The sequence below is a fragment of the Perna viridis genome, chromosome 15 (genome assembly GCF_037379345.1).
Source record: "Perna viridis isolate PV_CMFRI_1.1 ecotype Kerala chromosome 15, ASM3737934v1, whole genome shotgun sequence".
Lineage (NCBI taxonomy): Eukaryota > Metazoa > Mollusca > Bivalvia > Mytilida > Mytilidae > Perna > Perna viridis.
In genome coordinates, this window is record NC_142459.1 from 18,422,326 (window position 1) to 18,445,031 (window position 22,706).

The 22,706-nt window shown below is 32.0% G+C and overlaps 1 protein-coding gene across 1 annotated transcript; it reads right to left on the bottom strand.

Moving 5' to 3' along the window:
• Positions 1–1,938: 1,938 nt before the first annotated feature.
• LOC148597315 (uncharacterized) lies at positions 1,939–22,287 on the bottom strand. The gene is made up of 10 exons (XM_088563889.1): positions 21,995–22,287; positions 21,203–21,232; positions 17,862–18,068; positions 11,170–11,568; positions 10,275–10,381; positions 8,311–9,600; positions 7,886–7,916; positions 5,056–5,339; positions 4,726–4,753; positions 1,939–4,056 (listed from the first exon to the last, which is right to left on the bottom strand). The coding sequence occupies exons 1-10, from the start codon at positions 22,017–22,019 to the stop codon at positions 3,749–3,751; spliced, it is 2,709 nt and encodes a 902-aa protein (XP_088420015.1). The 5' UTR covers positions 22,020–22,287; the 3' UTR covers positions 1,939–3,748.
• Positions 22,288–22,706: the final 419 nt, after the last annotated feature.

Here is a 22,706-nt window from a genome sequence, read left to right on the forward strand (position 1 = left end):
TGACTTTCCTTTAAGATAAGAAACTCTTCAGAAAAGTGCTCAACCTAGCATTTAATATCGCAGTCAAATGCGGATCATTCGGATCTCCTTTGTTTTTGTTCTTGTTTTTATTTATTGGTTTAATCATCCCTATTAACCAAATACTAGGCAAAATTCCTGAGTCAAAGACAACATTGACAAGTTTGTAATATATATCAATGACAATATCTGATGTATTTTTGATATACTCATTAATTATCTTATCTTCTCTGCATACCTTACTATGCATAGGTTGTTAATACATGTAATGATCTCGTCTCTAGAAATGTAACCGTTTATAAGTTCGTTTTGTACATTTTTTTTTCCGATTTTAACAGTGGTGTTGTATTTCTTGATTTTTTCACAAAGGTGAAAGAAAAGTTGACAATTCTGAATGAAAATTCATCACGTTTGTCGTAAATTGTGGTCAATATTTTTCTTTTACCATCGATTTTTAAGTGTAGGTCAATATATGAGGCTTACATCACAGCGTCTGTAGTATCCTTAATCTCTAGGTTTTTCGGGGTAGATGTAAGGTATCAAATCCCCGAAATTAGGATCGATTAAAGATAATACGTCATCTATATAGCGGAAATTGAGATTAAGGGTTTAGCTAAACTATATTCTCTCTTTCGGATCAGATCAACTATAGGAAATCGAATTCCACCGTCCACAGTTGCAGTTTTATACCATATTCAACTTGATATACGACCATTGCCAAGAAATCGGTTCCATGAAATTGACCCAAATCAGAAGTTACAGAAGTGAACATAAGCACGAATAATTTGACCAAGGAATACATTGTAATTAATATTTGATCGATCTATAGTTAAACTCTTTTAAATGTCTCTTATCGGTAAACGTCATCTTTTGAAGAAAAACTCATTATATGTAAGTTTTGCAACCTTCATGATTAAGAAATTTTCAAATGCACAATAATGGAATTTGAAAATAAAAATAATAACGGCCATTCGGTCACCATTCATGCAATTTCAGTACAAGAAACAAAACGATTTGGGGATTAAAACAAACAGGATATGAAAAACAACAAGAGAAATAAAAAAGCTGTAAAAAACCAACTGAAACAAAAAAAAAAAAAAAAAAAATAATAACAAAAACAACAAACAGCACCAGTGGATCTCACTTTTTATTTTTTTTAGTTTTATCTTCAACCCATATAATTTTGTCCAACTGCGGTAAAGTTTTGGCACATTTCCTATGTTAATGTTAAGGAGTGATGATCTACTGTAATTATGCCAGTATATATTTTTTGTTGAAAGAACATACTGCAATAGTGTAGTTTGCTCATAACTGTTTGATATAGAAATTCAGAAAAAAATAGAAATATGTTCTATTGTCGTATTGAAAGAAAACACGCCATATCAGTCAATGAGGTTATGGGTATATCCATAGAACATTTATATAACGACTTTAATCAATGGATAACACAACCTTGTCCAAGTTGCGTTCGTTTATAAAAAAAAGTATATATATATCTATATATATATATATATATTAGTTGCATTTTATTTCAAAGTAAATGGGGTTAGGGGCGGAACTTAATACTCTAATAGATAGAATATTACTACAAGGAGAGAGGTTACCAATGAAAAATTCACTGAAATATCTTTTATATTTTAGCTAAATGTAGTTGAAGCAAATTGAATTCGAAGAAATTTAAGTGTTTAAGTAGAATCGTTTATGAATGTCAACCTGATTTGGGTATCATATGATGAAGACAGCCACAGATTAAAAATAAGATGTTAAGACGTAATATATAAAACATAACATGTTTCGGGTTTTATTTAAAAGTTATAACTTTTGTTATTAAAATCTTGTTTCCTTAATTTTGTCCTGCTAGAAGAGAGAAAATGCCGTTGTGTGTGATTAAATGGTTTCTGCAATTTATGAACACGTTACTTTGTTATAACTGTTTATTATATGTAAGCATATGGGTACTAAGCACACAATTTAATAAAATATAAAATAACGAAACATTTCCCAAAACCTAACATGTATTTACAAAAACAAGTATTAATCTGTCTAATAATCAGGCAGGGGATGATTCTTCATAACTCTAGATAATCAACTGTTCAAACACATTTGTTACCTTCTGAAAAAAAAACTCGTCCTTCATTAGTTTACTTAGTGAACTAATTTTCGACTGGTTATAGTGTAAAAATTCTGGCCAGAAATGTCCCTATACTTTTTAACAGTATAGCTTAAGCAAAATTTAAGTGTATATATCCAATGATCAAAATTTATTTGCCCTCTTATTGTTCATAACAGTTTTCATAAGGTCTACTGAAAGATTGCCGATCAAAAATATTTTGGATTAAATTATGAGTGAATATTATAAGATTCCCCTGGTTTAAGACTGAACCAAAGAAGCAAATATCATTTAAAATATAAAGTAACTATCAACTTGAATGGTCATACATCAACTCAAAGACAAAATAACAACATTGGCTTACAAACACAGTGTTAGATATAAGTATTGTTCAATCAAACAATTGTAGACCATTAATCTTCTTCCAAACAAAATGTAATCTGAGTCTTAATTGATAAAATCTATGATAAACACCAACAAAAAATCCATCACATCTTAAAATGTTAACAATTTCTATAAAGCCTACTGAATGATTTCCTATCAAATGATTTTTGGAATTAAAATATATGTGTGAATCACTCATCATAAGATTGTTTTAACGCTTGGACGCTTACCTTACCGGTGCACCTGGTCCATGCTCCCAGTTTTTAGTGCAGTCCGAGTTTACTTTTGTTACTTTATATGTATGATTTTAGTTACTTTATGTTCTTTGTTATGAATGTCTGTTTTCCATGTCTGGTCCTTGTCCCTGGATAACATTCTGTTGATTACCGCTATAATCTTGGTTCCCTTGATTACCTACTGAATGATTTCCTATCAAAAGATTTTGGAATTAAGATATCTGTGTGAATCACTCATCATAAAAGATTTCAAAATTATATTCAAGAATCATATAACATTAAGATATAAATTTGTAGCTATGAACTAAAATAAAGACATGGAAATGGTAAATATTATTGAATATGGTCACTATGATGATCTGACGAAGCAAATTCAGCAAAATATATGGTTATAATGTATGAAAAACAAAATCAGCTAAAATACATGTACATCCACAAATTGTTAGAAATAAACATTATCCAATCAAACAAAATGTTGTCAATCCATGTAGCCATTATCTCCTAGAAAGAAAAATAATGTAATGAAATCAAGTATTTTTTTTTTCATTGTAGTTTAACATTTTGGCTTTATTTTGCACTAAGGTTTCCTACCTCTAGCTATTAATAGTTTATCTGATAACATATTTTCGTTGGCAAAGTAAGCAAACCTTTTACACAATATTGTGGAAAATTCATTCTGATTTAACAAAGTTTAATGTCAGGGCCGAATGTGAAATAAATCGAACATAACACTTTCACACACACACACACACACACACACACACACACACACACACACACACACACAGAGTCTTTAATAAGTCGTTTCTTCTGAATGGTTATGTAGTCTTACGGGAGAATAAATTAACGAAAATATATTTGATTCAATCATCCATATTTCCCATTATGGTTTCTCTGCTTCAACTTTCAGATATTGTCTTTATAGTTTGTAGTATATAATCACACTCAATATACAGTATGACAGTTATATATCAGTCAGTTTTATTCCTATTTCAACTATTCAGTTTCGGTTTGCTTCTGGAAGAAACTCCTCTAACAAAAATGTCAATCCTCCTTTGTCTACTCTGTCAACTGCTTTCATTAATCTAAAGATCGTTGGGGCAACACTTGAATTGTTCTTCCATTTCTTCAAAATGTCACGCGTCTGATCAAACATGTCTCTCCGGTATCTGTTCAATGTTTCCTCTATCGTAGGCATTTTAAGACCAAGTTCAATGCCTAGATGAACAGTGCAATTCCCCATGTTGTGGGCAAGTTCATCTAATACTGCATCTTCGGGAACAGACTGGAGTTCTATCCTTGCAATATCTATTAATAGATAAATACAAAAGCCTAGATCTCATGATTTCACGTTTCAAATTAAAAGTTTGAATAAGTACATTTAACACATTAATGTATGGCATCAAACATAATCAATATTGATAATACGACGAAGCCGTTCTAATATGCAAATTACCTTCCATGTTTAATAAACTATATATTATGTGTCCATTATGTACCTTCTGTATATTTATTAAAATGGCTAATTGCATTTAGGTATTGAAAGCGTGCTATGCGTCCACATTGCACATTCATAATGGAAGCAAAACGTATTCAGATCAGTTTTGCACATTTGGACACAAGTGTTTCGGGACAGCACCGGATATTGACAGAATATTTCATTATCATTACATGACGTCAAAAATACGATCTTGGGTTCTTTGGTGAATAAAATACTTAAGAGCCAGACATGCATTTCCTTCTCCGTTTAATAAACAAATAATCAAGACTTAGTGTCCGACAAAAGACCCCCTATACTCCAAGCCAACCTTCATTGATGTAAACACATTATATTGTTATATAATTTCTAGATTTGCAGTAATTTCGATATATTTTGGGGTAAATTAATATATTACTATTCTACCACTTTTATATTCATAGGTTATATACGACAGAGAAGAATCGTGCGTCGTAAACTACCTTAAATGTAGTAATTACCTTCTAGACGAGAACTACTCATAAAAATCTGAAATAAAAATACATAATAGTCTAAGAGCGATGTCCATATAGAACAATAAACAGACATTTTGGTTTTAAAAAAAACAGCTCTAATTAACAATTTATAATTTAATCCCACTGTTTTAACACGCTCAAGGAAATTGTAACTAATTTCGATTCATTTTGTTAAGTCTTCGATATTATTTGATATTTTAGCATGATTTACTGTAGAGTGTGAGTGTTTAAAGCAAACAATGAGTGTCTAATAATGAATGTCAAATTAATTTCCCTTATTTTCATTTAGCTAGTCTTGATAAAAAACAAACATACCTGACAAAGATGGTGCTCCTTGTCACCTATAGCTAATAAAGCAGTTTGAATATCCCCTAAGCATGGTTCCTTTCCTGGTTTGGTAACCCTGTCACGCCACATTTTCAAGGCCATAAACATTAGTAGAGGAGGACTTGAATACTCATACTGAAGATTATCAAGATCTTTCGACATCAGGCCAAGGTTTATCATCAAATCTCTGAACGATGACATCCCAAACTGGTTAGAAAGTCGGATTAACAAAACATTGTCACATCGTTGTCGCAAGGTTTGTTCGTCGAGACCTAAAAAATTATAACTGTCAAATATTGGCAAAGTCTTCAGCGACTTATAATTTTTTTTTTAACGATAGATTTTCTTTAAATAACTTTCTTGGGCTGTTTGGTATATATTGGTAATCGATGGCAGAAGTTCAGCACCGTTAGTTATAGATTCCAAACTTACTATCGGAAATAACCGAAAGCAATATTATGTTACTATATGTATAACTAGATTTGTCACAAAGAGTACTCCTCACACAATGGCATTTTTCAAAACAGTGGATAATGAAATATTGTTACTGTCAGTGGGTCGGAAATTTTAGATATACATGTAGTGCCATTATCGTTATGAGACGACAACACATAATGAAATATGAAATCCTGCAGGGTTATTCAAAGTCCAAACAATTGTAAAAATTGACAAGTACTATGGCTGGGCGTAGAAATCTGGTTAAGTTATATGGTCACCAAAAGAAGGTTAAAGAAATTTTCAATCTATCTATAGTGGCGAAAATTGCAATACACAATACCTAATGGATGTTGTGATGTCGTTAAAAACCACTGGAAAATATTCCGTAGCATCAATAATGAAACCACTCAGGTGTGTCAAAACGAAGAACATCACAAGAACACAGGAAATATCTACATACACTATGTAACGAACGAAATAGTATAGATTACACAAAAGATACAAAAAAGAGTAATCAAGGGAACCTAGGTTAAAGCGTAATCAAAAGAATGTAATCCAGGGCCAAGGACCAGACATGGAAAATAGACATGTACAACAAAGAACAAAAGTAACTAAAATTATACATGCAAAGCAATAAAAAAAAAGATTTTAACTGAGAATTGGGAATAGAAGAATAAAGTGTTGAAAATCATAGGTTTTAATGCTATCATATTCAGATAATAGTCTGATTGTCTCCAAAACATCTTTAAAATTTCTCAGGATCCACATTGAGTTATTACCAATACGGGAGTAACAAGTGTTGTGGTAGGAATGCAGACCCTCTTTGACAGTTGTGAGTATAGAAGTTAAAAGTTTGGAAAGAGGTTTGGTGGTACATTTTGCAGATCCAGCTATGAAACGTTGTTTGTATGGATTCCTGTGGAGTTTAGGAATCCAGGACATAGACGGTAAATAACAATCATCGTCCTTGGTAGAGAGACCAAAAGAGGATAGCACAGATTTATGGTTTTCCACAATGTCTTCTTTGGATTGTGTGGTAGCAGTATAGGTCTTATAACTGCTATTATTTTCTAAGTCTACCTCTGAAAACAAAGATTGGATGTAAAAAGTTTTGCAGACAAACACAATGTTGTTTTGGGCTTTGTCTGCTGGTACAACAACATATTAGTCATGTGTAGTAGACAATGTTTTTGTTACATCGGGGTCTTTGAAAACTGATGTAGCCTTGGCACACATTGACCTACTTCAATCTTTCATTCGTTTCAAAATTAAAGACCTCACGGACTTTAACCACTCGGACAGAGAATCAATGTCTTCTTGTTCTCGTTTTATCAAATTTCTTGCATAGTCCTCGACCGCATCAATAAGAACGTTAAAATTATAATTCCAGTTTATGCAGCGTGGTTTACGGTACTAAGGACCTTTAGAAAGGATATTACGCAGATATTCGTTTTCTATGTTGGTTAAATCTTCTGTTACGACGTGACCAGAAAGACCATATTTGAATGGAGAGTTTTCGCAAGAAAGGTCGGGTGGTTTAGCCTTGAAATCCGCAATCTCGAGATTTTGCAATAGCCTTTTATAACTAAACATTTTGGATGCAATGGGTGAAGTATAGGAATATGAAATAGTTGGTATGGATTTGTCTTTGAAATATGAAAACAAGACATAATATACAAAAAAAGGGCATGAACCGGAATTGAAAAATCAATGTATAATGTTCTGATGAGATTGTACTCAGCTTTATTTGATAGAAGCTAATTATGCATGTAATCTCATTATCCAGGTAAAGACAATGTTTGGCTTGAATGGTAACATGGTAATTAATGTAAAAAATATAATTGATCACGGAATTATGGTTACAATTATTAATACACGCTTATATTTGATATCCCGTACCGTTAGATGATTCCTGTTCTTATACTTAAGCGGTTGTGTATGGGAGATCCCATCAGGGGATTTCGCATTCAAAATTTAAAACAATTTGAGATCACAAACTCATGTTAAGAAATGGATGACGTTTTGTAATTTACTGAAGTAACATAAATGAAATAAATCACATAGAAAGCACTTCAAAGAAAAAGATATAAAGGGAAATTCCCCTCATTATGATCTGCTCATAATTCAGTTGATTTGTGAAGAAATTTTGAACATTTATTCCCAGTCACAAACCTTTGCTACAAATAGTTTCCTAACTTCTTGTTATTCCTGTCATGAGTTTAACATCACACTGAAACACAATAATTTTGTGGATAAAATTTACCCTGTACCACCCGATCGGTCGCCTTGCTTCTACATGAACAGTCTTTTATTGTATCGTAGGAAATTGTATGAAATTCAATACAGAAAACAAATTGTTTAGCAGGATAATTCAACTCACCCTTGCAAACAGGATCACATTTAGTCAAGTTCTGAAATAGATCAAGCCACATTATAATGTAATGATTTGTTTTGTACTTTGCAAATAATTTATTTTTGGGAAAAAAAGATACACAATTGTTTCATTGAATTATGTGTTATCTTGTTCCCAATTATTTTTTTTTTAGAATTATTGTTCCACCAATAGATATGTGTTTATCCTTAAACGACTGATAAATATCGACGACGATGTTGCATTAACGCATAAATAAATATATTAAGGTAAATTAAAACAAATCGTCAAAAATAATCAGTAATAAGTATATTGAAACGGTATGTTCAAAATATGAATAAAGAAAAACAAAACAAAAACAAAAAAAACCACTCATACACGCAGTTGAAAAACTAAAACAGAGAAAATATTCGTACGATACAAAAACTAATTACCCTTTCAAACATCCACTTCAATGCTAATGAAGATTCATGGCTACAACCATGACCACACCTCCATTCAGATCTTTTGTATGCTTCCTCTATTGTAACAACACATGGTAGATTGTTACAAACTTCACCAATCTTGATTTCATAATTTTCAGATTTTGAAAACGCCTTTTTCCGTCCACCCATACTGCTGCCATAAAAATGTAGAGCGTGATTCAATGTGCTGGTAAGACATTCTTGAATACTTGCTGCGACATCTGGTGATATCTGGGACTTTGACGTTATGTTGGTCAAGTATACTCTGACTTCGTTTTCTTGTACTCTAACTGTCATGTCGTTTTCAGAATCTACATTCAACACTGCGGCAAACTGAAAAAGGAGCGTTTTGTCACCTTCTTTTTTCAACGGCCAAATGCTTGCTACTGCACCGATCAACTTGTAGGCAAGTGCAGCAGGGATGACTGTTTTTTTCAGTGTAAAAACAAGTGAAATGGAGCGTTCTCTAAAAGATTTGTCCTCTATAAGTGAGAAGGGCAGTTCATTCTTTATGATACACGGGACTAAGAAAACGTTGACATTCTCTGTTGCTCCATCATCTCTGTACTGACGAGGTACAATGAGAACATCAAGATGTATTAACAACTTGATTACAAAATCTCCCTCGTCAGTGGTTGTAATCGGCACGGACCTTTGGCTCCATATTTTCTGTAACTCCATTTTTGATATTTTACCTGTTTTGGACATCGCATTCAAAATGTTTCGAATGTTTATTTCCTCCTTTGTTGATGATTGGAACAAGGATTTATTTTTGTCAAATCTATCTGGCTTTGGCCAAAATATTTCATCGGTGATGAATGATCTTAGAATGTTGACAAATGCTGGAGGATAGAGAACAACGAATTGATCTAGGTCTGGTTGGTTAAAATACATAATTTTGCCAGCCGAGTGCTGAAACTGTAAGAATTCATCAAATTGCTCCTCTGTGAGAGATAAATCACCGTTAGCATCATTGATTTCTCTGAGCCGATCTTTTTTTACTAAAGGATTGTTATTCTTCATTTCAGCTAATTGCATCTCTAGTGGCACCCATCGGACTGGTTTACGTTTACCCCAAGAAGGTTGGGCAAAAGCAATCTCCACCAGACGCTGTTGTAGTAGCATGATTTCGAAATCATATGGATTTCTTGCATTAATGAAATAAATAGTGTCCAGAACAACATGATCTTTCATGTCATGGTTACCAAAGAATTCCTTGAGCTGAATCAGAAACTCTCTTTTCTTCAATTCAAGATCATCCTGGAATTAAGTGAAAATTGTAAAACCAGACAATTTATCCGAAAACAAAATAAGACATAGCTGAACGAATTAATGAAAGTATGCATAAAATAAGTATCATATTTGTTTGAATTATAAACACAATCATATATAACTGTTGTTAAAAATAGCGTTAACCATGTTTTATATGTTCTAAATTATCCAAGGTTAAAACCATTCGTATTAGGTATACTTGACCTTATAACTTTATAACCATGTTAACAATTCTGTATTCTTAAAAATAGATTTGATAAAAATACTTATTTGTGGATGACCAATTTCCTTTATATATGATAATCATCATAAATTACGTAAAAAGTAGGAGCCTATATGAATATTATAATAGAAGTTGTCCACGCATGTCAAAAACTCAAACAAAAATTCATTTCGAATTCAGAAACAATTGCTTACTAACATTACAATGTATGTACACCAACAAATAACCGGATGATCAGATGGGCTTAAATCTATTAGCACTGTTCGAATAATGTATTGATTAGTTATAGAAATTTTAGGATTAGTAAATGATTTTCAGATTGGCAATGATCGAGCAGAATATATTCTTATTATGTTTGAATGCAAACAAATGACAATTGTTCATAATCGTAACTAACAGGATTGTGAATTCAAACTTAGATATGTGATATGCTACAAACCGCGGTGTAATGATCACTATGCGTAGCTGCAAACAGTATCATCGGCAGGATACCCTCTCCCCCTGTACAGTACGTCAAAATAGAGTTTACCCAATGCTTTACAATATCTAAAATTAGGAGAAAACTTAGCTAACAACAAATGCATTACAAAATAAATGTGTTAAAAGTACCAACTATTTCAGATCTATTTATTTTTATTTCTTCAAACCCACTTTGTATCGCGTGGGTGTGTATGTAAGGTTTATCAAGGGAACTAAACTTCTAATTAATGTGAAAAGGTTAATTACAATGAAAACCTAATGAACATTTGTGTCATGGTATTCTGAGCAAAGATATATTTAAAATAATAATAATAATAATAAAATAAACAAAGATAAAATGCTCTTTTAAAATGTTTTAAATGATAAAAACATCAATCTGAAGCAAATTGTGACCATGGATCAAACATTTACCAACAACATGTTCCTTGATAAAATCTGTAGTTGGAGTTGTTACAACAAGTCCTGACATATATAGATTGGGATATCTTCCGACAATAAGGTAAATAATCAATACAAACAAGGATTATTCAAAACATTACAATTACAATGTTGTCATGAATACGTCCTTTGAGTTATCGTAGAATATTAGATTATTTAATATTTATTTTCAACGAGAGGGAGTTTATCATGGTTATCTCGTCGAGCGGCTTTGCAGTGAGACGAGATGAGCATGTGAAACTCCAGCGAGTTGAATAATTTTGGAATTTAGTCATTCTAATCGGGTAAGTTACTGTATTCAATCATTTTCCATTGTAGACTTGAAAACAAACAATAAACAGTTGGGTCATCGAATATTCCTACGCTGTAGCTTGTATGTCAAGCGATAAATACAAAATATCTCACGCTAGACATACCTTCATTTGTCATTTTCATACCAGGGTACTCTGGTAAGTAGTCCAAAAATCCGTATCTACCATCAAACATGACCACAAAGGCTCCTTTCTGTCGAATAAACAGCTGATGTGTCATGTCAAATGACCTTTGACCACCGAAGTCAACCAAATCTGATGGAGCTATATGTATCTTGTATCTACCTTCTTTGACACCCTGCAGGAACGTTTCGCTGAGTTTGTAGCACTGTTGTTCTGAGATAGATTTTTCTCTTACTTTGGCAGTAGAAGGTACAGTAGCTGTTGTAGATTTTCGATATGGAGGATGCCGGTGCCTTATACGTTCATCATCGTTATCTGTATTTGCCCCCGATTGTTTTACTTTAGGATTACCACGTAAAACCTTTGAGAAGATATTCATTTCTGTAAAGCAAATACAATTTCTTTTTTATATTGATTAGATAGTTATGATGAATGTGTAACACACCATATGTACAAATGAATCATTACCCACCGTATTCGTATGATTAAAGCAATCTGAACATAAGAATTTGACCATGTAAAACAACTGTATCACTTGAGTGTTGCTGAAGCATAGGTACAAAATATCAAAGGTTGCAATATATATGATTGATATTTTTTTTTAATATAATTACCACTGAGTAAATGCAACTGCTTGTGGACTGTACTCCCTAGAGAGTATTTGATAATCTAGTATCAGACTTGTCTGACACCGAATTAAATATTTTTTTCCTTCTATTATATTATCAACATATTGCTAGATCGAAGCACAGTAATGGATCGATGTTATTGTTATAGTAGTTATAACATGTACATTGTTATAGAATTACATGATTTGTTAAAAACGGATTTTTTTTCGTTACATATTCCTTTGCACATTAATATTTATGACAGTTGTGTAAAGGCTTATCTAAAGAGTTAAAACAGTTTTTAATTCACATGTCGAAAAATAAATAAGACATCTGTGGATTTTTCAAACCAACTCAATTTTAGCGCTTAGTTGTTTCTGGTAGGGGTAAGTTATTTAATCTAAGAATTGTCTTAGTCTAATATTTTGTTCGATTTTACCCTTCATTTTAATTTTTGAACAAGAGTTTAAACAAGCTTTTATATGATAAAGTCTATAACAGATATGTTCATTCAGATTGACCCAGTGATAAGCATCTGATTTATCTAAGTCCATTTACGTTTAACAAACATCTACTTTATTTTTACTTAAAGTTTTACTTAAATGCTTTGCAAATAACCATTGTAATAAGACATTGTGGAAAAATTAAATTATCACCAAGCCTTTATTTGAGCAGTAAAATTTCACATACCGTATATCAACAAGTGATATACGGTAACTGTATACGTCAAAAGAAATACTATGCTTTGAAATTACCAGGATGTCGCTCGCGTCCAATAAACAAAACCTGTTTTTTGTCTTGTTTATATTGTCATATCAGTTTTATGTCGAGGTAATACACTATTGTTGTCTATAATACGATATTCCATCAAAAATATCGAATGTCTGGGTTTTTGATCTTTGGTACCTTCTGCCTACAAGATCACCGTAAGTCATCAGAATATCCAATAGTGATATAAAATAATAGAACATATGTAATAAAATAAATAAATAAAATAAGCATCATAAGAGGGAAGGAATATGTCAGCAAGTAAAGGAGCCCAATTTGTTCCCATTGGAATGCCTACCGTTGTTGCAAAATACGTCCACTACATTGGACAAATATGTTATCGATTAAAAATTCCAGCATTTTGTAAACATCTTCCTCTGTATATTTGGAAGATGATTGGAATCATTTCTTACAAAGTATGAGGAATCTCTATGACGAACTATATATTTATATCTAGGTGCGCCATCTTTTTTGGATAAACAACGATGTATAATGGGGAATAGAAGTATACAGTGTTGAAAAATCTTAGGTTTTAATGCTATCGTATTCAGATAATAGTCTTGAACAGATTGTCTCCAAAAGATCTTTAGAAGTTTGCATTGAATTGATACTACTACGGGAGTTACAAGTGTTGTGGTAGGACTTGGATCTAGATAATATCAATTACAGACAACATAACTCCGCACTTTAATTTCCTGATCAAATGATTTCAAATCTTCTCCCATTTGGATCAGATGAGTATTATGTTGAAATGTTTACCAAAGTTGAAAACCTTTTTGATACAGAGTAAACACTTAAAATTAACAACCGAAATTACACAGTTATTTCTTTGAAAAATTTTGAAAATTGCTGATGACCTGAGTATATACTTAGAGCATTAAATACCAGCTTCTTCACTTTGCACTTAACTCAACAAATGCTCGTAATGAACAATAGACCATTACTTTCTTGAGCTATGCCACATATCAAATATATAATTATTATTTATGACTTCAGGAGACGGATTGATTTAAGACTTTTAGTATTTTGTTCTGAATCCTGTAAAGAATTTGCTATAGTTCATTTCATTATATGGTTTTGACTTGATGTAAAATATGTAAGTTACTTATTTAATATTTTTAGATAATTACTGGAGATATTGGGCCTAAATACATGATCCAGTTAAAAAATAAACTTCGACTCAGTTTATTTTCTGCAGGAAAACAGGGGAACGCTAAAGTTGGTATTTAGTGTTGTTGTCAATCGTGTGGCTTTCGAAGGGTAGAAAGGCATGGCCTAAAGTTTCGTTAAACCCACGTATTACTATGTTACTATGTTACTATGAAACCACTTTTATTCGTACATTCGTAGTTTCCATTTTTTTGTGGTTTTGGTGAACCAAATTTGGTGGTTCGCCAAACACACAATAACCATGAAAATTGATATCCTACGAACAATTATACTTTCACAGTAGTATACAGGAAATCAGTGTCCTTTTCGCCTTTTCAATTTTATTGAAAAAAAATCGGCAGGTGAATGGATATCTGAATGGGGAACAAGTGGTATCTTAATAAAAAAAAAAGAAGCGCAGTTGCATCATTTCGCTGGCCCATTATATAAAAAAAAATGTTAACCAAAGTTGGTTTTGTAATTCAAGAGTTCATTAATAGGAATTTTATCTTCAGAAAATCACCCTTACAAATCAGAGAGTAATTTTTGGAAACATAATGTAAATTAAGAAAATATTGCGCACTTTATCATTACTATGATTATTAATATTATTGTTTGAGATTATGTCATTTTAATAAAAAATGTGATTCTGATTTTCGCAATTTTGATAAAAACGTAATCATAGTTATGTTAAAATAAATTCATAATATGGGATAGGCATCAAGATTGAAGTCATCACTACAGAAGTTTTATGGTCGTCATCATGAACTCGTGGATCGTTATGGTGTATCGATCGACACCATGAAAACTGATTTATTCATAGTTTTCCTTTCCTCGTTTGTCTACCCCGGACTTGACTTTTTATGAGCAACTCGGCGGGTGTTTCTAGAAAAGCAGAGGACGCAAACCTTGATGAAATGTGGCGAGTGGTACACCAGATAGTAGTGCCACGGGTCTAGAGGTACGATGTAATAAAGCTTGCCCATGACACCCCTATGGAAGGTCATCATGGCGTAAAGAAGACTGGTTTGAAAATCTTGCAACATTTTACTGGAAAGGACTTAACAAAGAAGTTGCATCATTTTGCAAGTCTTGTCATGAATGTCAGATGGTTGGTAAACCTAACCACAACATTCCGACTGCACCACTTCTGCCAATTCCAGCTTTTGAAGAACCTTTTAGTCGAGTTATCATTGACTGTGTCGGGCCACTTCCAAAGATTATATCTGGTCATTTATATTTACTTACCATAATATGTTCCTGGACACATTTACCAGAAGCCGTTCCATTGAGGAACATCAAGACCCAAGCAATACTGAAGGTTTTGGTTAAGGTTTTTACCTTATTTGGATTATCAAAGTCTATTCAGTCAGATTAGTGTTCAAATGTTATGTCCAAGTTGGTCCAACAAGTTGTGCATGAACACGGTATAAGACAATTTAAGTCAAGTGCCTACCATCCTGAGTCTCAGGGAGCACTGGAACGTTTTCACAGACATTTAGGACCATGATAAAGCGATTTTGTCTTCAGTTTGAAAGAGGGTAGGATGAAAATGTTTATTTTTTGCTCTTTGCTGATCAGGTATATCGTGGTTTCAGTCCTTTTGAATTAGTTTTTGGACATCCAGTCAGGGGACCTTAAAAACAAGTAAAAGAAGAATGGCCGAGTGAACACACTGACTTAAATCTTTTAGATTATGTGTCTAGATTGAAAGAAAGATTGTTTAATGATTTACAACTAGCTCGGAATAACTTAAAAAAATTCACAATTCAAAATGAAAAAGTGGTATGATAAAGATGCAAGGAACAGAGTTTTTAAACTTGGTGATAAGGTACTTGTATTTTTAGCCAATTCCTGGTCATCCATTACAAGTTATGTACTGTGGATCATATGAAATAGATAGTAAGATCAATAATCTAAATAATGTTGTCAAAACAAAAGGTCGGCATACAAATACTAGTGTGTGTCATGTTAATATGTTAAAAGAGTTCTTTGAACGCTCTGACAACTGTTAACAAATTTCCACTTTAGCCACAATTGTACCTCATATTAGTTTGAAGAGTTCGAACATAATGTAAAAATTCAGACATTTTGACCAATTTAGATTCAACATTAGTAAATCTGAATTTTGATCAAAGAGAAGAAATTAAAACTTGTTAAAAGGTTATTGGCAAGTTCCATTGACAAAAAGACTTTGTGAGGTATCTGCTATTGATACACCAGATAGCTTGTTTCAATATAAAGTTATGCCTTTTGGAATGAAAAAAGACACCAGCAACATTTCAGAGAATGATTAATAAGTTATAAAAGATTTTGATTATTTTTATGCTTACATTGATGATAAAATTGTATGTAGTTATAGCTGGTCGGAACGCATGAAACATTTAGAGGGTACTTTTGATAAATTACATCTACCAAATACTAATTTTACTGTTATTCTTGGAAAAATGAATAAAGCTACAGTTGACTATTGAGGGCATACTGTATATCAAGGGTATATTTACTCCATAATGGCTAAGGTGGAAGCAATTGTTCCGTACTCCTACCAACAGAAAACAACTTATGAGATATTTGGTTATGATTGGTTTTTCGGAAAATTTTGTTCAAATTTCGCTATTGCTGTTGAACCTTTAATACAACGTCTGGATTGACAAATGTTAGATAGCTTTTGAAAATAGCAAGTCACTTTTAATTAGTTGTCCAGTTTTAAACACTCTTGATTATGAAACAAAAACTATCAAACTTGCTGCCGATGCCAGTGATGTTGGAGTAGGAGTTGTGCTGTGCCAGTAGACCCTTGATCTAGTTGACACACCAAGAGCAAATTTTTCTAAGAAATTTGATAAACATCAGAAAAAATATTCTTCTATTGAAAAAAGCTTTACAGTATTTTGATGTCTATTTTAGTTTCACTAGACATTTAATTTTGTTTTCACAGATCATAATCCCCTAAAATTCCTAAATAGGTTGAAAAATAATTTATTTGTTTGAAAATTTCAATAAAACAAAAAAAAAAAGATAATAGATATTCATTTATTAACAGAAAACGTCTTGAATTCGGTAAAATAATTTTAAGACGAATATCTTTTGCATGATTAATAAAAACATGGATTTATCAATTACAATATAAAATTAATGATAAAACAAATATACTAATAATAATAATAATAATAATAATAATAATAATAATAATTCATACTTAAGTATATACTCCTATTTACCTTCATTTAGTGGGAACATTTTCCTTGAAAGCAAGTCAATTCTGTTTTGGCCGAAGTGAATTACCAGGCCATCAGCCGAATGCAATACCATTGGAATATCGTGCCCAATAAATGTACTAGCTAGTGTGCTCAATAATGTACACATTTGAGCTTTCGTGTGTTCCATTAGATGTGTATCAGTTTTCCGTTGATTTCAATATTGTTTGGGTCGATTAAATATACGTAAGCCTAAATCTATTATGAAATTATGAAATCAACATTTCTACCATATAGAATAGGGACATTTTTAAATGGATGTTTGCAACTTTATCCTTCACATATGTACAAATCCTTTTTCATTTAAGTTATTGCTTACTTCAACAAAGTTTATGATACCCTAGCACTCCATATAAGAATGATGCAAAATATGATTTATATGTGGGAAGCCTACATGTTTTGATTTCTTTTCTTTAAATTGTTATAGTAAACAGAAATTTTGTTTTTCATATAGCCCTTGTTCTTAGGAAATAAATATTATAGAAAGTGCATTGTGTAATTCAAAATTAAGGGAGTAAAACTCTTTAAATGACACAAACATACAATATTAACTGTTGGATTTCCAATGTGGATTATCCTCTATGAGCAAACATATAGGAACGAATAATCATACATTTCATAATATAGACCTATAGAGCAATTTCATAACCAAAAAAAAAAAAAAAAAAAAAAAAAAAAGATTTGTTGTCTGTTTCGGATGTATCACATTTTACAGCATTTGCATGATTCTTACGAAGACTACTACTTAATAAGTATTGAAACTGTTCATGGTAGAAATATAACAAAATTTATTTTTTAGACAAACAATTTATATCAATTTGAACCATGATAACATTTATACATAAATGATACAAAATTAAAAGATCATATTAACGTATATACTCCTATTTACCTTCATTTAGTGGGACCATTTTCTCTGAAATCAAGTCAATCCCGTTTTGACCGAAGTGAATTACCAGGCCATCGGTCGAATGCCATTCCTTTGGAATATCGTGCCCAATAAATACACTAGCCAGTGTTGATTTGCCAACATTACAGGCACCAGTAAGGTATACAGTGTTGTCGTAGGATTCATAGGTGCCTTCTGATACTAAATCGTCTGTAACATGAAATATATATATCATCAAAAAGTTTTGTAAGTTGAGTTAACAAATCATTACAATACTAGAAAAAAAAATGCAGTTATGTTAGTCATTATCAATGTAAATATTTTTTTACTCAATGGATATTGATTTCATTACGTTGAAAAAAAACTTGGCCGCATGCAAATATATTATATGTTCTTTCATATTTTTATTGCCATCAAAATATGTTTCCATAGCGAGAATGGCAAAATCCTAATACCTTATGTCGCTGTTTAAGACAACTATTAGAAAGCATTGGGGACTGTTTTTTATAGCTAAATGGTTAAAGGGTTTTTGAATGTTTTGCTAGATTATCGTAACAAACCTGGTGGAAAGGATACACTTTCGAAATGATATGAAGCGACATGACTCTAATTTAAATATATCATACTTAATATAGGATGACCTGTTCGTATCATTTCCAAATTTATAAAGTATAAAAATCAGATAGTATTAAACGTAATGCTATAACACTGATACAATTATTATGGTAACTAATATCATGAGAAGTTACCATACTTTACATTATACTACCTGAAATGTAGAAAGAGAGGAGTATATTTTCGTATGTCAATTTTTTAAAGTGGTTTCCAGACCGAGAAATATTTTATTTTTAGTCATTATGTAGTTTTAAAACAGAATTACATGTAAAATGTGTTTTCTATATTCGACTTGTTATATATTTTGGCTAAACTGTTTACCCCGAATCAAATGCATGTAAGCAAATATATTAACAATGTTATCAAAATATTCACTATTTAATCAAATGCTCAATCATAGTAAATGCAATGTATTTATAAAAACAGATCGTTATTCAGATATTAAAATATTGCTTTTAGAATGCATCGGATCGATTAACCTGGATAATTTTGTTGTTAATGGGTAAATACGAATCATGAAAACATTATTATAAATGATGTCGCTTCTACAAACAAATCAGTTACAAAACTACAGAATTAATCATCACTGATTGGACTAGGGTTTAAATTAATCTTTTAGCCCCGTGCAGGTCCGGGTGTAAAAAGAATAGGCCTGCAGCAGCGCTAAGCTTGTCGTATAAGGCGACTAAATAGTGCTCAGAAACATAGCCGGGGCTAGGCGCTCTGCCCACAGAGCAACTGGGATGTGTGCCCCAGGTGGTGGAATGGGTACCCCTGGCGTGTTACATGCTGGGGTTGTCAGGCTATAATACGGAAAACCTGACCGCAAACCATAGCGGTGCACCGTGTTGGGAAAGATGCCACGTTCCTCGCACGTTAAAGAACCCTGCTGTGGTATTCGGTAGGAGTAGGAATCTTTGCGCTCCGCCACAGGAGGCTAAATTGCCCGACCTTACCCATCCCCCCTTTTCCAGTGGCAATCAAAATTTGTCGACCCATCCTTTTTTTTTTTAATTTCATGTTCATTTTATCATCCATTTCATGTTCATCGTCTGAATATAGATGAAATATTGCTGCTCGGACGTTAAACCCAAACAAACAAACAAACAAATTAATCTTTTACTTATATGTAAATATGTTATGCAAAATACAGGTTGAGTCATTCATAATTTGATTGTTTCGTTGCTTGTCAAAGCCTTTAAGTAGCAGTCTTTATACAAATCAGACAGGGGGTGATTCATGCATGTCAAAACCCTCCAAATTCACTTTGATTTCTTGTTCAGCATCCCTTATAGATCATATAACCAGCCTTAGTTTTCCATTTGGGGGTTGTGCTTTTAAGATTAAATTTATATAGATTGTACATGATATTAGCCCTTTGCAAGAGTTATCGTTCTTGATTTAGTTTGATTTGGTTGATTTAAGTTGGAATTTAAATTGTAATTTTCTCCAAAGCACAGATCTAAATACAGAAAGGACTATTGTCATATGGAAATATAGCATCTGTAGACGAAAAAAGCATCATCTGATCCATGGTTTTTTTTCTATAGCATGAATCACTTTACCATGGGCAGTGTCACAAGTTTATAAGGACTTGTACTTAACTTTTTTGAAGCACTGTATTATTTTATCGTAAAATAAAATCTGGAAGAGTAATCAAGGTAACCAAAGTCATAGCGGTAGTTAAAAGAATGTATTTCAGGTACAATGACCAGACATGGAAATCAGACATACACAACAAAGAACATAAAGTAAATAAAATCGTGCATACAAAGCAACAAGAGCAAATAAGCAACCCGGACTCCACAGAAAACTGGGAGCATGGACCAGGTGCACTGGCAGGGTAAGCATCATCTGCTTTTCTAGAAACATCCGCCGAGTTGCTCATAAAAAGTCAAGTCCGGGGTAAACAAACGAGGAAAGGAAAACTATGAACCGTTGAATAAATCAGTTTTCATGGCGTAGATGGATACACCATAACGATCCACGAGTTCATGATGACGACCATAAAACTTCTGTAGTGATTACCTCAATCTTATGGCAAGCTCTGGCATAACGTATAATATGTGATATAAACACTTCATACGCAGTTGGAAAAATAATAAGTAGAAATAATGAAGGGTTAGGTTTTACTTACAATCATGGCACGTAAATGTATGTAATGTCAACATTAGCAATACAGCGGATCACCATGAACGTTTATTTCAAATTTATTTCATAATAAATTTTATCAGAACAGGTGTATACGCATTTAATGATACAATGTTCATTTTTAAATATAAATGTCGTACATATTTTAAACATTTTGGACAGGGATCCACGATTAATTATCTCTTTCATTATTGAATTGACTGTTTGGACGTATTCAGTAGAGATTATGATTTTTAGGTATACACAATTCCGATCCATGTCTTTATAACATAACAAGAGAAGTATTAATATATTTAATTATATATTTGTTAAATTTAATTGTATCCCGCAAAATACTTCTAAAGATTAACGTGATGTCAAATATGGCTGACCTACTATTTCATATTAATGTTTTATCTACAAATATTCGGAAGTTTTTGACAAATTGTGGTAGTAACGATATGTAAAGTGTTATCAATCTATGCATCTACGGTAACAATAAAACATAAACAAAAAAAAAAACAAAAAACAAAAAAACAAAAAAACAAAAAAGAAAAAAGAAAAAACAAAAATTGCTCAACATAATTCTTTGTACAAACCTCCTGCATCTCGAACGGCTGCTTCTGCTTCTACGGGTTGATTAAAAAGAAAATGGATTTAATGTAAATATAACTATCTATTATTTCCTAACATGTTATTCTCGATGTTGCCTAGTTTACATGCAGTTATGCTACAATCTGTTGTTTTAAAGGCTGTTTCCTCTTTTTAAGAAATAGTAAAATAAGAACAAGATAAGAACCAACAAAACTGAAGGTTCAATGTATAAAAGGAACAACAAATAAAAGACCTTTCGTATCATGGATTATTCACACGGTTAACAAAATTTGTGTATTAAATTACTACAATATGTTTTAGGAACTATTATAATTGCAACAAGAAAATATAAAAAAAATCATGTTTTACAGTGCGTAGGTTTATGAGTCATGAAAAAAAACCAAAAACAAAGGCATGTTTTTTTCATAAAGTTTCTGACAAAATGACAGTGTGTGTATATTTGATAAGTTTCACCTTGTATATCATTGTATCTTTTTAAGTTGATATCTTCAGGTCATTATACCATTATAAATAATATTAATGTCGATCTACAACTTTTACGATAATTGTGATACAACATGACTAAGGATGGATGAATAATCAACGAACAAAAAAGGAAAACAGTCAATCTATCAGTAAATGAAAAAAAACACAAAAAACACACAAACAAACAAACAACAACAACAACAAAGTAAGAAGCTTTTGAGAAATTTGTGTTTGTACAAAAGTGAATAATTGAATTGATGCTATTGAATTCCTTTAAATATTGAACATCTGAGGTATCCGTATTAACTTACCTCGTCTTTTGCCTTTTTGCGTCATGAAGAAAAAAGAAAGTCAAGGTTAATCATAAGGTTTTATAAATCATGCCAGTATGTTTGTGTAGATAAGTTTCCCCTTGTAGAATATTGTGTGTCTTTGTCCCCTTTGTATCTTCAGGTCATTGTGTCATTATAAATAATCTTGGCATAGTGCCAATGTTAATCTACTTCTCTAAAATAACATTGGTACAACATGTCTAAGCCTGTATGAATAATAAATCAAAATACAAACAAACAAACAAACAGAAAGAAACCTCAACAAACCAAACTAAAACAAAACACACACAAGGCAATTACAACCATGATGGACAATAGTTAACATCTTTTGTATGATCTCTGTTCGAGGAAGATATTGGTGTGCATTGAAAGATTGAAACCATTTCAATAACGTAAAAAAGAGAAATACCTGAAAATAGATACGAATATTTAAAGTTTAATTAAGGATCTACACGACCGGCGTCATTGAACAAAAGTTTCATTGTGGTAAGTTAGTATTACTATTAAGCCGCATAGTATATTTTGATTTTATAGCTATCTTCTACATAACCGACAAACATGTTAGGAAAAAACCCAAAATAAACTCGATTAGTAGAACTCTCTAGAACTTTGTAATTTGTGCTTGTACAAATATGAGAACACTTTTTAAACTCCTTTAAATGTTTGAATGACTATCATTATAATTGCCACT

What these genes read in the sequence shown, in the direction of transcription:
- LOC148597315 (XM_088563889.1), bottom strand. Translation starts at nt 22,019, where the DNA reads ATGACGCAAAAAGGCAAAAGACGAG. An exon ending in TATGAAAATGACAAATGAAG is followed by an intron (nt 10,382 to 11,169) that starts GTATGTCTAGCG and finishes TCCTAATTTTAG; the next exon opens with ATATTGTAAAGCATTGGGTA. An exon ending in ATAGTGATCATTACACCGCG is followed by an intron (nt 9,601 to 10,274) that starts GTTTGTAGCATA and finishes ACTTAATTCCAG; the next exon opens with GATGATCTTGAATTGAAGAA.